Here is a 14,720-nt window from a genome sequence, read left to right as displayed (position 1 = left end):
TCAGTGAGAGTAATGTTACCTGTTCATTTTTATTGTTTATTTCACTTTTGTATATTATCTACTTCACTTGCTTTGGCAATGTTAACATGTGTTTCCCATGCCAATAAAGCCCCTTGAATTGAATTGAGAGAGAGACAGACAGAGAGAGACGGGGAGAGAGATGCGAGAGAGGGAGGAGGGCAGAAGAAGTTGACAGCAGGGTGCTGTATATAATGTGGCAGCCAGGAACAATGTGTCCTTTCTGGCCCCCACACAGAGAGAGAAAGAGAGATAATGAAAGAAGGAGAACGGAAGATATGTGTGTGTGTATATATATATATATATATATATGTATATGTATATATATATATATAGAGAGAGAGAGAGAGAGAGAGAGAGAGAGAGAGAGAGAGAGAGAGAGAGAGAGAGAGAGAGAGAGAGAGAGAGAGAGAGAGAGAGAGAGAGAGAGAGAGAGAGAGAGAGAGAGAGAGAGAGAGGCACGGAGAGAGAAACACAGAGAAAAAGACACAGAGAGAGAGACATACTTATACAGTCATTTGCCCATTATTCTCTCGCCCTGTTAACCCCGCCTTCCACTCACCGCTGTCCAATCGCCTTCCTTCACCATTCGGGTCTCCATTCCAGTCTCCATTCCAATTGGTCCTTCCTGCTCAAGTCAGACTCAGAAACAAGTGCGTGTCAGTCTACCATGTGTACCAGCACAACTCGTTTGTGTCTTTGGGTGTGTACGTGTATGCATGTGTGTGTGTGTGTGTGTGTGTGTGTGTGTGTGTATAACTTGCCAAGCCCTTTCACGTTATTCTTTCCCTACCTCTTTCTTCTGGACCCCTCAAACTCCTCTGTTTCTCCTCTTTTCTCACCATCCTGAACTTTTATTTCAGTTTCTTCTTTTTGTCACTGGTGCAGAATATTTTCTTATTTCCCTGTATATTTTTTATTTAACGTTTTGACTCAAGGTTTGCTGGATCTTAAAAATCCAAAAATGATTCATACATAATTGGATACAATGTAATTTCACTTGATATTAACCCTTGACTTTGATATGACCTTGTGCTGCAATCAACCAGTACAACATGTTAACCCAGCACACATCGACTCTTAATGTGAACCAACCCATGGATCCATTAAAGGACAGGGGTGTAAAATCAGTCACAAAACCTATCAAAGTATAACTCAGGGGTCCTGAGTGGCACAGTGGTATAAGACACTGCAGTACCTGGTTCAAATCCAGGCTGCATCACATCCGGCTGTGATTTGGAGTCCCATGGGCAGCGCATAATTGGTCCAGGGTAGGCTGTTGTTGTGAATAAGAATTTGTTCTTGACTGGCTTGCCTTGTTAAATATAAAAAAATGACCTTACTGATATTGTAACTGGGCTTTTTGACCTCTTGTATCTGACCACCACAATCATCTTAACCTTTGACCTGGTTAGAGGAAATGGTCCTGGCTGTAACATTGTGACTGATCTTACTGCCTTTACTCCAATCATCTCAATACCACAGCTCTCAGTTTCACCTGACCAATCATCTCTCTATCACAGGCCTCAGTTTCACCTGACCAATCATCTCTCTACCACAGGCCTCAGTTTCACCTGACCAATCATCTCTCTTCCACAGGTCTCAGTTTCACCTGACCAATCATCAGAAGCGAGAGCATTCATATAGTTTTACTCCACTGTCACATCCCAATAGTGCAATTACGAAACCACAATCCACGATATTGCACCATCTATAGCTTGATTGAATATTGAACATTGAAACCTATCGGCCATTTCACATTTCAGCACATAGTTCCACTGTGTTACAAATCTCATACACAGACAACCAACCCCCATACACAGACATCCAACCCCCATACACAGACATCCAACCCCCATACACAGACATTCAACCCCCATACACAGACATCCAACCCCATACACACACATTCAACCCCCATACACAGACATCCAACCCCCATACACAGACATCCAACCCCCATACACAGACATCCAACCCCCATACACAGACAACCAACCCCCATACACAGACAACCAACCCCCATACACAGACAACCAACCCCATACACAGACATTCAACCCCCATACACAGACATCCAACCCCCATACACAGACATTCAACCCCCATACACAGACATCCAACCCCATTCACAGACATCCAACCCCCATACACAGACAACCAACCCCCATACACAGACAACCAACCCCATACACAGACATCCAACCCCCATACACAGACAACCAACCCCCATACACAGACAACCAACCCCCATACACAGACAACCAACCCCCATACACAGACATCCAACCCCCATTCACAGACATCCAACCCCATACACAGACATCCAACCCCATTCACAGACATCCAACCCCATACACAGACATCCAACCCCATTCACAGACAACCAACCCCATACACAGACATCCAACCCCCATACACAGACATCCAACCCCATTCACAGACAACCAACCCCCATACACAGACATCCAACCCCATTCACAGACATATATTCACTCCAACCCAATCAAAGCCCACTCACATTGTGAAACTAAACCCATCGTGCTGTGCCAGGGAAGTCAGTGTGTCTGTATTTCCCAACCGAGCCTTGTCTTCCTGAAGTTACTGAGTGTGGCTCAGTCCAAAAACAACTCCTAGTTCCTCACCCTAACCTCTGTTAAGTCTTGTTTTGTAGACTTCAAAGAATCGGATGGATGTAGGTAATGTGTGGTAAGGGGCTAAGAGGTTGTTTTTGGACTGGTTTTTAATATTGGTGCTCTTTCCTAACTAATTATCTTTTTATGTCGGTCATGATGTTTAATGATTCACCAATGCTTTCAGCTAAAGGGGTCTTAGTTCTCCCAAGAGTAAAATAGCTTCATGTATATGTCAAAATGTAAAAAAAAACATTTAATTCCCTCTTGAAGTATAAATACTTTTTTTCTGAAATCCTTTCATGGGGCACCAACGTGTAGGGTATCCAACATTCCTCACACAGGGCACCAACATGGACCTTCAGTTTAACATGCTACAGGCTAGTCATTTAGCAGATGCTCCCCATTAGCGGACCACATAGGTCTAAGGCCCCTTGGGTTGGAGGAGTGGTCGAGGGTCTGTTGGATGTTTATGTAATGTTATGTGAGAGAGAGAGAGAGAGGGAGATGCTGAAGTTTATTCACACATAGGTCTAAGGCCCCTTGGGTTGGAAGAGTGGTCGAGGGTCTGTTGGATGTTTATGTAATGTTATGTGAGAGAGAGAGAGAGAGAGAGAGAGATGCTGAAGTTTATTCACACATAGGTCTAAGGCCCCTTGGGTTGGAGGAGTGGTCGAGGGTCTGTTGGATGTTTATGTAATGTTATGTGAGAGAGAGAGAGAGATGCTGAAGTTTATTCACACATAGGTCTAAGGCCCCTTGGGTTGGAGGAGTGGTCGAGGGTCTGTTGGATGTTTATGTAATGTTATGTGAGAGAGAGAGAGAGAGAGATGCTGAAGTTTATTCACACCTCACTTCTTCACTTTCCTCTTGTCTCAGTTCTCTTTACCTTACACCCCTGCAATGTGCACACAAACACGCATACGCACTGCGCACATACAAACAGACACACACACACACACTTTTAAAAGTCTTTCAAGCTGATTTGGCGAAAGCTAATACAGACGTTATTTTGACTCATTGGTTTGGCATGACATCACAGTGTCAGTCTGTGCCAGTAAGATCAATTCTCCCTCTAAGTGCTGCTCAGTTCTTTCTCCCTCCAGATAGAGAAAGTTGGAGTAGCAGTAGTGTAATTTGGCCCTCTCTACTCTCACCTCACCTCTCCTCTCTCCCTTCATTTCTCCCCCCTGTGGCAGAGCTGGGCCTGAGCCAAGAGGAAAAGGTTCTACCCCCCCAGCCCTATTTCTCGTTCTACCGCTCCCTCTCTCAGGGCGGTACTTACACAAGGTCCATCTCTCTCATTCTCTCTCTCTCCTTCCTCTCTCAGTGGAGGGTTTTCAACCTATGAGAAATGGGCATTTACAAGACTGCTGTAGATTGCTTTAAGAAAACACAGTCAGCCACTGAAGTTTCTAATACATTATGTGAACAGTCCACCCAAGGTACAGCAACGGATGCTCAGTGAACTGTGCCCTCAGTTTCATCTATCGACCCTCTAGTACGGCCCGTTAAAATAAAGTGTTAGGTCCTGCAGCAAAACTGCAGCAGCTTAGCAGTTTCCCATGACATTTCACTGCCACAACGTTTGCACCAGTGGGTTCACTGCACTAGTATATAGTGTAATGGGTCTGCGTGTTGTACAAGAAATGTACGATAAAGCAATGACCCAGGTAGACAGAACAAGAGAGAGCTTCACACGCAAGTAGATTTAGGATGAGGGAGATCTGAACAGCACCTGAGGTTTGGGATGAGGGAGAGCTGAACAGCACCTGAGGTTTGGGATGAGGGAGATCTGAACAGCACCTGAGGTTTGGGATGAGGGAGAGCTGAACAGCACCTGAGGTTTGGGATGAGGGAGAGCTGAACAGCACCTGAGGGAATCAGGCTGTGCACATGTGTGTGTGTGTGTGTGTGTTTGCAGGCCCATGCTGTCCTGTCCTCTCCCCTCATATTGTTCTCTCTCTCTTTCACTGACGAAAGAGGGATGAGGACAGAGACTGACTCCCTCCTCTCCCCCTCTCTCATCCTCTTTCCTCTTCCCTTTATGGATGGATGGATAAAATGAGGAGAAGTGATAAATGGGTATGAAACCTGTACCTGATGTACTAAGGTATACTGAACTGTCCTTTTTGTTGTTATAGTCCTTATGAGAAAGAAGGAAAGAAAATGAAAGAGGGAGAGATGCCTGAAGATACGGCAGAAGAGAAAAAAGAAAAAGGATGCATTGAAAGAGAGAGAGAACATGGATTAACCATTCATTACCAGCTCCCTGCAGCCTCACAATGCACCAAAATAACCTCCTTCTTCCCAACTCCAGTCTCTTCAAGCACACACACACACGCGCACGCACCCACGCACGCACGCACACACGCACACACACACACCACTTTGGGCAGTGGCGAGGCTGTTTATTTCCCATCATGCTCTCTCAGGGGAGATGTCCATTTGAATCTTTATTGATCAGAGGAGAGCAGCTTTGATTTTGTTAGTCATGGTTGGCAGCCACAGGGGAGCTGGGCCCGGGAACACTGTGCTTCTCTCCATCTCTCTCTCTCTCCCTTGTTTTCTCTCCATCTCTCATTCCACTCTCTCTGTGTCTTCCTCTACCTCTTTCCTCTCCTTCTATACCTCTCTATCTATACCTCTCTAGCTATACCTCTCCTTCTATACCTCTCTATCTATACCTCTCTATCTATACCTCTCTATCTATACCTCTCTATCTATACCTCTCTATCTATACCTCTCTATCTATACCTCTCTATCTATACCTCTCTATCTATACCTCTCTATCTATGCCTCTATCTATACCTCTCTATCTATACCTCTTTATCTATACCTCTCTATCTATACCTCTCTATCTATACCTCTCTATCTATACTTCTCTATCTATACCTCTCTATCTATACCTCTCTATCTATACCTCTCCTTCTATACCTCTCTATCTATACTTCTCTATCTATACCTCTCTATCTATACCTCTCTATCTATACCTCTCCTTCTATACCTCTCTATCTATACCTCTCTATCTATACCTCTCTTTCTCTGCTCATTGCTTTTTTATTCTCTTCTCTCTCCATCTAGCTTTCATTTGCCTCTCTCTCTGCCTCTCTCTGCCTCTCTCTGCCTCTCTCTCTGCATCTCTCTCTGCCTCTCTCTCTGCCTCTCTCTCTGCCTCTCCCTCTGCATCTCTCTATGCATCTCTCTCTGCCTCTCTCTCTGCATCTCCCTCTGCCTCTCTCTCTGCCTCTCTCTCTGCCTCTCTCTCTGCCTCTATCTCTGCATCTCTCTCTGCCTCTCTCTCTGCCTCTCTCTTCTGTAATGTTGTGATGGTATAAGTCAGTATGGGTGTGTATGCTCTCTGCTTTCCTTTAACTGACACTATTCTCTCTCTTGAGACCTGTGGGCTGCTGGTGTCGACCTCTCGACACCTTTCTCTCCAATATGTCCAGTACACTACTCCCTATCTCACCCTATGACCCCCCCCCGCCTACCTCCCCGACCTCCCCTCTCTTACTCCCCCCTTCCAACAGAAGCTCAGAGTAAGCCTTACTACTCGGATTACTCCCCCACACGTCTCCTCATCCACAACATGTGTACCTCCCAGTATCTGGATCTCTTCATTACCGTTGTCATTGGACTCAACGTCATCACCATGGCGATGGAACACTACCAGCAGCCCAAGGTAGGACCTGAGCAATGATGGTTTCTTTGTTGATTTGTAGTCCGTTAGTTATCGCCATGGCATCTTGGACAGCACGCACCAAGATGGCTGCTCGTCCAGTATTCATTCCACATGGTCCAAGATCATTGCTCTGGGATTTGTAGTTTGTTTGGCAGCACAAACGCAAATGAGAAAAGTTCCTTCAGTTCTTAAAGGGATCTACTCCACATTACGTAAAGTAATACAGCAGAAAGCAAAACATGAACTAAACTCCCACGCAAATGATGTCTCGAAGAATTGTAATTGTTTATTATCAGATCAGCTGCACGGTGATTCGTGATGAAAACAGCTTTGTTTTTTTGTGAAATTACCATCTGTCCAGTCCATGCATTTAAACAAGATGGAAAGAGAGAGAGATGAGGTTGAGAAAGAGAGAGAGACATAGAGAGAGAAAGAGACATAGAGAGAAAGACCAAAGAAGAGAGAGATGAGGTTGGTAGAGAGAGACAGAGAGAGAGATGAGGGTGGTAGAGAGAGACAGAGAGAGATATGAGGGTGGTAGAGAGAGACAGAGAGAGAGATGAGGGTGGTAGAGAGAGACAGAGAGAGATATGAGGGTGGTAGAGAGAGACAGACAGAGATGAGGGTAGTAGAGACAGAGAGAGAGAGATGAGGGCGGTAGAGAGAGACAGAGAGAGAGATGAGGGTGGTAGAGAGAGACAGAGAGAGAGATGAGGGTGGTAGAGAGAGGCAGAGAGAGATATGAGAGTGGTAGAGAGAGACAGACAGAGATGAGGGTAGTAGAGACAGAGAGAGAGAGATGAGGGTGGTAGAGAGAGACAGAGAGAGAGATGAGGGTGGTAGAGAGAGACAGAGAGAGAGATGAGGGTGGTAGAGAGAGACAGACAGAGATGAGGGTGGTAGAGAGAGACAGATAGAGAGATGAGGGTGGTAGAGAGAGACAGAGAGAGATATGAGGGTGGTAGAGAGAGACAGAGAGTGATGAGGGTGGTAGAGAGAGTGACAGAGAGATGAGGGTGGTAGAGAGAGACAGACAGAGATGAGGGTAGTGGAGACAGAGAGAGAGATGAGGGTGGTAGAGACAGAGAGAGAGAGAGATGAGGGTGGTAGAGACAGAGAGAGAGAGAGATGAGGGTGGTAGAGAGAGAGAGAGAGAGAGATGAGGGTGGTAGAGAGAGACAGAGATAGAGAGATGAGGGTGGTAGAGAGAAACAGAGAGAGAGATGTGGGTGTTGGAGACAGAGAGAGAGATGAGGGTGGTAGAGACAGAGAGAGAGAGAGATGAGGGTGGTAGAGACAGAGAGAGAGATGAGGGTGGTAGAGACAGAGAGAGAGATGAGGGTGGTAGAGACAGAGAGAGAGAGAGATGAGGGTGGTAGAGAGAGAGAGAAAGAGAGAGAGAGAGAGATGAGGGTAAGGAGGAGTGGGTGGCCAGATGAGTCAGTAAATCTCTGTAGAGTTAGTTGTCTGATCTTCTAACCACATGCCTACTAGGAAAAGTGAGAAGGGCATCGTTAATTCCCTCAGGCTCCAAGACACTTTCATACTGTTAGCCTTTTCAGAGAGAAGGAGAGGGGGAGGTAGAGAGGGAGAGAGTGGGATGGTGGTGTGGAGAATATTACTCTGGGAAATGGGTTATTCTGAGAGAGTGAGACGTCAGAGGAGAGAGACAATAATAACGGCAAGCTATGGAATATTGTAATACTACTCCTCCCTCCATCTCCTCCCCCCTTCCTCTCCTTCCATTCCTCCCTCCCTCCCCTCCCTCCCTCCCTCCCTCCCTCTCGCTCTCCAGGAGTTGGATGAGGCGCTGAGGATCTGTAACTACATCTTCACCCTCGTCTTCGTCCTGGAGTCTGTCTTCAAGCTGGTGGCCTTCGGCTTCCGACGCTTCTTCAAGGACAGGTCAGAGGTCACACTTTGTCTCAGAGTAGGAGTGCTGGTCTAGGATCAGTTTTTCTTTTTAGTTTAGAATGAATATGATTATATAGACAAGGGGACCTGATCCTAGTTCAGCACTCTGGTGATTATGGGTCCAGAGATAACCCCTTCAGAAGAGTTCAGGCGAAGCAGCGATGTGTGTGTGTGTGTGTGTGTGTGTGTGTGTGTGTGTGTGTGTGTGTGTGTGTGTGTGTGTGTGTGTGTGTGTGTGTGTGTGTGTGTGTGTGTGTGTGTGAGTTAGTGTGTTGTAGGAAAAAGGTGCAGCGGTGGAAAGCTCTCTCTGTTAGGCCTTTATGAATACAAACTGCCTTGTTAAACGCTCGTAAAACACAGTGCCTCAGACGATATCGTAGCTTTAAAATCCTTGGCTTCATACTGAACATAGTTGAGGTTGAAATTGTGTTTAATAATAATAAATGACATTCATCAATCTCAGTCCACCATTATGTGGATAAATGCTATAGGCCCATAAGCGATCAACTCTAGACACCGTCGTGAAAGCCCAGGAGGCCGTCCATTTCTGAGATAGTGAAACCGACGCGCTTGGCACCGGCGATTGTACCACGCTCAAGTCGCTTACGTCACTCGTTTTGCCCGTTGTAACGTTTAACCCCCCCCCCCGACCTGAATTGACTTTTCTTTGCACTTTTCTAGTGAAAACAAAAGGCAGGAACAACACACCCAGATTCTGATCTAGTCAACTCCATTTGAATGGTATGACCAAACAACAGGAATGTGATAACCAAGAAACCCAACATACAATTTAAATACAGACACTTTTTATTTTTTTTATTTGACCAGTTAAGTTGACTGAGAACATGTCATTTACAGCAACGACCTGAGGTATAGTTACAGGGGAGAGGAATGAGCCAATTGGAAGCTGAAGATGATTAGGTGGCCATGATGGTATGAGGGCCAGATTGGGAATTTAATCAGGACACCAGGGTTAACACCCCTACTCTTATGATAAGTGCCATGGGATCTTTAGTGACCACAGAGAGTTAGGACACCTGTTCAACGTCCCATCGGAATGACAGCGGGCAATGTCCCCAATCACTGCCCTGGGGCATTGGGCTATTTTATCAGACCAGAGTGTCTCCTACTGGACCAACTCTTCCTAGCTTCAGAGGCAAGTCAGCAGTGGACTGCAGGGTGTTATGCTACTGGCACTTTCAAATACATCAATCAGAAAACAATGCAGTAAAGACATATCAAATTTCAAACCAAACACAGTAATTTAATTCACACAGTAACATTAGTTTGTCAATTCAAGCTTCATCAGTCTTCACACCTCAAACCGTGTCCATGCTGACAGGGTCTGTGGGAATGTCCCATCCTGGAGATTGCCATGGCAATGGTGTGGCTCTCTCTCTCTCTCTCTCTCTCTCAAATATACAGCCATCCATCCAGACAATGACATATTGAATACAACATGCCAGGTTGGCATCAGCAAGGCGCTAGACACATCTTCTTCACTCCCTCTAATTTTCTACTACTTGTGCACACACACACACACACACACACACACACACACACACACACACACACACACACACACACACACACACAACCACACACAGGACTATGTACACACACACACACACACACACACACACACACACACACACACACACACACACACACTGGACCCTGGCAGATGAAGAGAAATATGATGGATTAGCAGACATGCTTGACAATGGCAGGTAGGTTTACGGGTTGGACCACATTCACACACATTGATGGAGCAGAAGTGGAAAAACGTTTCCACATTGTGCTCTCATCAACGGTTCTGCTCGGCTTGGAGCAGCATGTTCACAATGATCTTTATGGTTTCAGTCCTGCCATCATCTACAGTCATCTCCTCTCTCTCTCGGTGAGAGAGTGTATCAGTGATTTGTCTCACCATGTTACTTCAGACCTTTGCTCTAATGAAATCTTAGATGGCCCAGGTCCTCTGACAGACCCTTGGATTGTCTCACACACTCCTTTAAGACATCCCGAGGCCTGGGGTATTCTAAAATGTTCTACCTGTGTATGCTACCTGACTATGTGTTATTGGTGTGTGTATAACATGACCTGTATGTGTGTATAACATGACCTGTATGTGTGTATAACATGACCTGTATGTGTGTATAACATGACCTGTATGTGTGTATCACATGACCTGTATGTGTGTATAACATGACCTGTATGTGTGTATAACATGACCTGTATGTGTGTATAACATGACCTGTATGTGTGTATAACATGACCTGTATGTGTGTATAACATGACCTGTATGTGTGTATAACATGACCTGTATGTGTGTATAACATGACCTGTATGTGTGTATAACATGACCTGTGTGTGTGTGTGTGTGTGTGTGTGTGTGTGTGTGTGTGTGTGTGCGTGCGTGCGTGCGTGCGTGCGTGCCTGCGTGCGTGCGTGCCTGCGTGTGTGTGTGTTGTAGGTGGAACCAGCTGGATCTGGCCATAGTGTTGCTGTCCATCATGGGCATCACTCTGGAGGAGATTGAGGTCAACGCATCCCTGCCCATCAACCCTACTATCATCAGGATCATGAGAGTACTGAGGATAGCAAGAGGTGTAGACACACACACACACACACACACACACACACACACACACACACACACACACACACACATGCGCACACACACACACATTATCTCTCTCTTTTTCTCTCTATACACACAAGTACACTCACTAAATCCTCCTCCTTTTCTATCCTTCTATTTTAATATGGGTTGTAAAGCAGCAAATCCCAGGGTTTCCCCTCTTTGTCATTTTTGTGTGGCGGGCCCCAAAGCATCCCTGGAGAGGTGTGAAGAGACCAGATGGCACCGGGAACAAAGTCATCTCACACACACAGGACAGAGAGGAAGGGGACTCAGAGAGACAGACTGGGAGGGACAGGAGGGGACAGGTGGTGAGCTCAGAGAGACAGACTGGGAGGGACAGGAGGGGACAGGTGGTGAGCTCAGAGAGACAGACTGGGAGGGACAGGAGGGGACAGGTGGTGAGCTCAGGGAGACAGACTGGGAGGGACAGGAGGGGACAGGTGGTGAGCTCAGAGAGACAGACTGGGAGGGACAGGAGGGGACAGGTGGTGAGCTCAGAGAGACAGACTGGGAGGGACAGGAGGGGACGGTTGGTGAGCTCAGAGAGACAGACTGGGAGGGACAGGAGGGGACAGGTGGTGAGCTCAGAGAGACAGACTGGGAGGGACAGGAGGGGACAGGTTGTGAGCTCAGGGAGACAGACTGGGAGGGACAGGAGGGGACAGGTGGTGAGCTCAGAGAAACAGACTGGGAAGGACAGGAGGGGACAGGTGGTGAGCTCAGGGAGACAGACTGGGAGGGACAGGAGGGGACAGGTGGTGAGCTCAGAGAGACAGACTGGGAGGGACAGGAGGGGACAGGTGGTGAGCTCAGAGAGACAAACTGGGAGGGACAGGAGGGGACAGGTGGTGAGCTCAGAGAGACAGACTGGGAGGGACAGGAGGGGATCTGTGGTGAGCTCAGAGAGACAGACTGGGAGGGACAGGAGGGGACAGGTGGTGAGCTCAGGGAGACAGACTGGGAGGGACAGGAGGGGACAGGTGGTGAGCTCAGGGAGACAGACTGGGAGGGACAGGAGGGGACAGGTGGTGAGCTCAGGGAGACAGACTGGGAGGGACAGGAGGGGACGGTTGGTGAGCTCAGGGAGACAGACTGGGAGGGACAGGAGGGGACCAGTGGTGAGCTTAGAGAGACAGACTGGGAGGGACAGGAGGGGACAGGTGGTGAGCTCAGGGAGACAGACTGGGAGGGACAGGAGGGGACGGTTGGTGAGCTCAGGGAGACAGACTGGGAGGGACAGGAGGGGACCAGTGGTGAGCTTAGAGAGACAGACTGGGAGGGACTGAAGGGGACAGGTGGTGAGCTGGATAGAGAAAACAAAGTGGAAGGAGAAATGTGGACCCCAGGAAGACTATTTGCTGCTTTTGCAGCAGCTAACAGGGATCCTAATAAAGTCATAAATCCTGATATAGGGAAAGAAACATAGTAGTAAGAGGCAGCACTGCTCATCTGCTTCTCTGATTACTGCCAGTTTACAGGAAGGAGACAGGGACAGAGGATTACTGCCTGTTTACAGGAAGGAGACAGGGGCAGAGGATTACTGCCTGTTTACAGGAAGGAGACAGGGGCAGAGGATTACTGCCTGTTTACAGGAAGGAGACAGGGACAGAGGATTACTGCCTGTTTACAGGAAGGAGACAGGGGCAGAGGATTACTGCCTGTTTACAGGAAGGAGACAGGGACAGAGGATTACTGCCAGTTTACAGGAAGGAGACAGGGACAGAGGATTACTGCCAGTTTACAGGAAGGAGACAGGGACAGAGGATTACTGCCAGTTTACAGGAAGGAGACAGGGGCAGAGGATTACCGCCTGTTTACAGGAAGGAGACAGGGGCAGAGGATTACTGCCTGTTTACAGGAAGGAGACAGGGACAGAGGATTACTGCCTGTTTACAGGAAGGAGACAGGGGCAGAGGATTACTGCCTGTTTACAGGAAGGAGAAGAATTAGAAAGAGAGGAGGATGGTAAAACGAGGTAGAGGACGAGGAGATGTAGAGGAAAGTAGTGAATGATGAGAGAGGGATGAGAGAGGAGGTAGAGAAGCTCATCTGTTCAGTCTGACTGTGTGTAATGAAAGATCTAGCGGTTCAAGTCCTTGTTGATTATTGTCACACGGGACCCTAACACCTGCTCGTGGTGTGTGTGCGTGTGTGTGTGCGTGTGTGTGTGCGTGCGTGTGAGCGTGTGTGTGTGTGTGTGTGTAGAGGTCTGCTCCTCTGGATTATTTGTCAACTTCAAACAGACTTTTCTTTCATTAATGTAGTGGCCATCTTCCACTGTTACCAATTAACCTTGTCTCCTCCTCCTCCTCCAGCGCCCTGTCAGTGACATCATCACAGAGCCCAACTTCCATTAGTATCTCACCAAATATGTTTTACTACAGTTATTCCCAAAATGTAATTATTTATTCTGTGTGTGTGTGTGTGTGTGTGTGTGTGTGTGTGTGTGTGTGTGTGTGTGTGTGTGTGTGTGTCGCCAGTGCTGAAGCTACTGAAGATGGCAGTGGGGATGAGAGCGTTGCTGGACACGGTCATGCAGGCCCTGCCTCAGGTAAAGTACAGTAGAAGTACTAGGTAGTAGAAGTACTAGGTAGTAGAAGTACTAGGAAGTAGAAGTACTAGGTAGTAGAAATACTAGGAAGTAGAAGTACTAGGTAGTAGAAGTACTAGGAAGTAGAAGTACTATGTAGTAGAAGTACTAGCCAAAAGTACTACTAATCTTCTTCACCTTCTACTATAATATTCTCTCCATGTTTCTTCCACATGGGTACTCCTGGGGTATTTCCTTCAGACAGGAATCTCTATTAAAATACCAACTAATTAATAGGATATTCCAGAATCTTCAACCTGGTCTCAGAGCATTTCATATTATTCTGTATGTAAATCTGTGACACTCAATTTAGTAAGATACGTTGTGTTTCATATGTATTCATTTGTTGATGTCCATCACCCATTTTGTATGATATGTTACGAATTACAATTCGCATTATATGTTACGAATTCGCCAAACGTACAATATGTTATGAATTCTAACTAGGTGGCAAGGTGGCTAACATTAGCTAGCTGGCAATATTAGCTATGCTTCAGGTGATGGTTAGGGTTAAGTTTAGGAGTTCTCTTAAAGGGTTAAGGGTTAGCTAAAGGGTTAGGGGAAGGGTTAGCTAACACGCTAAGTATTTGCAAAGTAAATTAAAAGTAGTAAGTAGTTGAAAAGATGCTAATTAGCTGAAATGCTAAATTCGAACTCGCAACCTTTGGGTTGCTACCCATCCACCCCGACCAACCACTCATTTGAGTGTCTAGTCTATGAGACCAGGCTGGAATATTCCCTCTACAGTCAACTGTCCCCATGTCTTCACCCTCCCCCACTCCATTTCCCATGTGTCACTCTGTTTGCATTCTGAGGCCTCGTCTGCATAACCCATACGCTATGGAGATACAGCTGGACAGATTGGCTGGGTGTTTCTAAAGGAGAGATAGGAGGTAGAGAGGAAGGAAGGGGAGTTTTGAAATAGGAGAAAGATAGAGAAGAGAAAGTGAAATAGAGAAGATGTGAGGAGGGATCCTGCTAGACGTTACCGCTGCAAATTCACTCTGTAAAGCTCAGATTAGAGAGAGAGAGAGAGAGAGAGAGAGAGACACAGAGAGAGAGAGAGAGAGACACACAGAGAGAGAGAGAGAGAGAGAGAGAGAGACACACACACAGAGAGAGAGAGAGAGAGAGAGACACACAGAGAGAGAGAGAGACACAGACAGAGAGAGAGAGAGACACAGAGAGAGAGAGACACAGAGAGGGAGGGAGAGACACAGACAGGGAGAGAGA

At 46.8% G+C, this 14,720-nt stretch overlaps 1 protein-coding gene across 1 annotated transcript in view; it reads left to right on the top strand.

Annotated features, from left to right (window-relative positions):
- LOC115163176 (voltage-dependent T-type calcium channel subunit alpha-1G-like) overlaps window positions 1–14,317 on the top strand; it is a 214,295-nt gene extending 199,978 nt beyond the window's left edge. Inside the window, exons 24-28 of the mRNA XM_029714847.1 lie at window positions 6,185–6,336; window positions 8,132–8,241; window positions 10,727–10,860; window positions 13,378–13,448; window positions 14,303–14,317. Of these exons, the coding sequence (XP_029570707.1) occupies window positions 6,185–6,336; window positions 8,132–8,241; window positions 10,727–10,860; window positions 13,378–13,448; window positions 14,303–14,317 (482 nt within the window). The remainder of the gene's footprint in view (window positions 1–6,184; window positions 6,337–8,131; window positions 8,242–10,726; window positions 10,861–13,377; window positions 13,449–14,302) is intronic.
- Window positions 14,318–14,720: the final 403 nt, after the last annotated feature.

Source organism: Salmo trutta, chromosome 2, assembly GCF_901001165.1.
Source record: "Salmo trutta chromosome 2, fSalTru1.1, whole genome shotgun sequence".
In the NCBI taxonomy this organism is placed as follows: domain Eukaryota; kingdom Metazoa; phylum Chordata; class Actinopteri; order Salmoniformes; family Salmonidae; genus Salmo; species Salmo trutta.
This window is presented reverse-complemented; position numbering and strand designations above follow the sequence as displayed.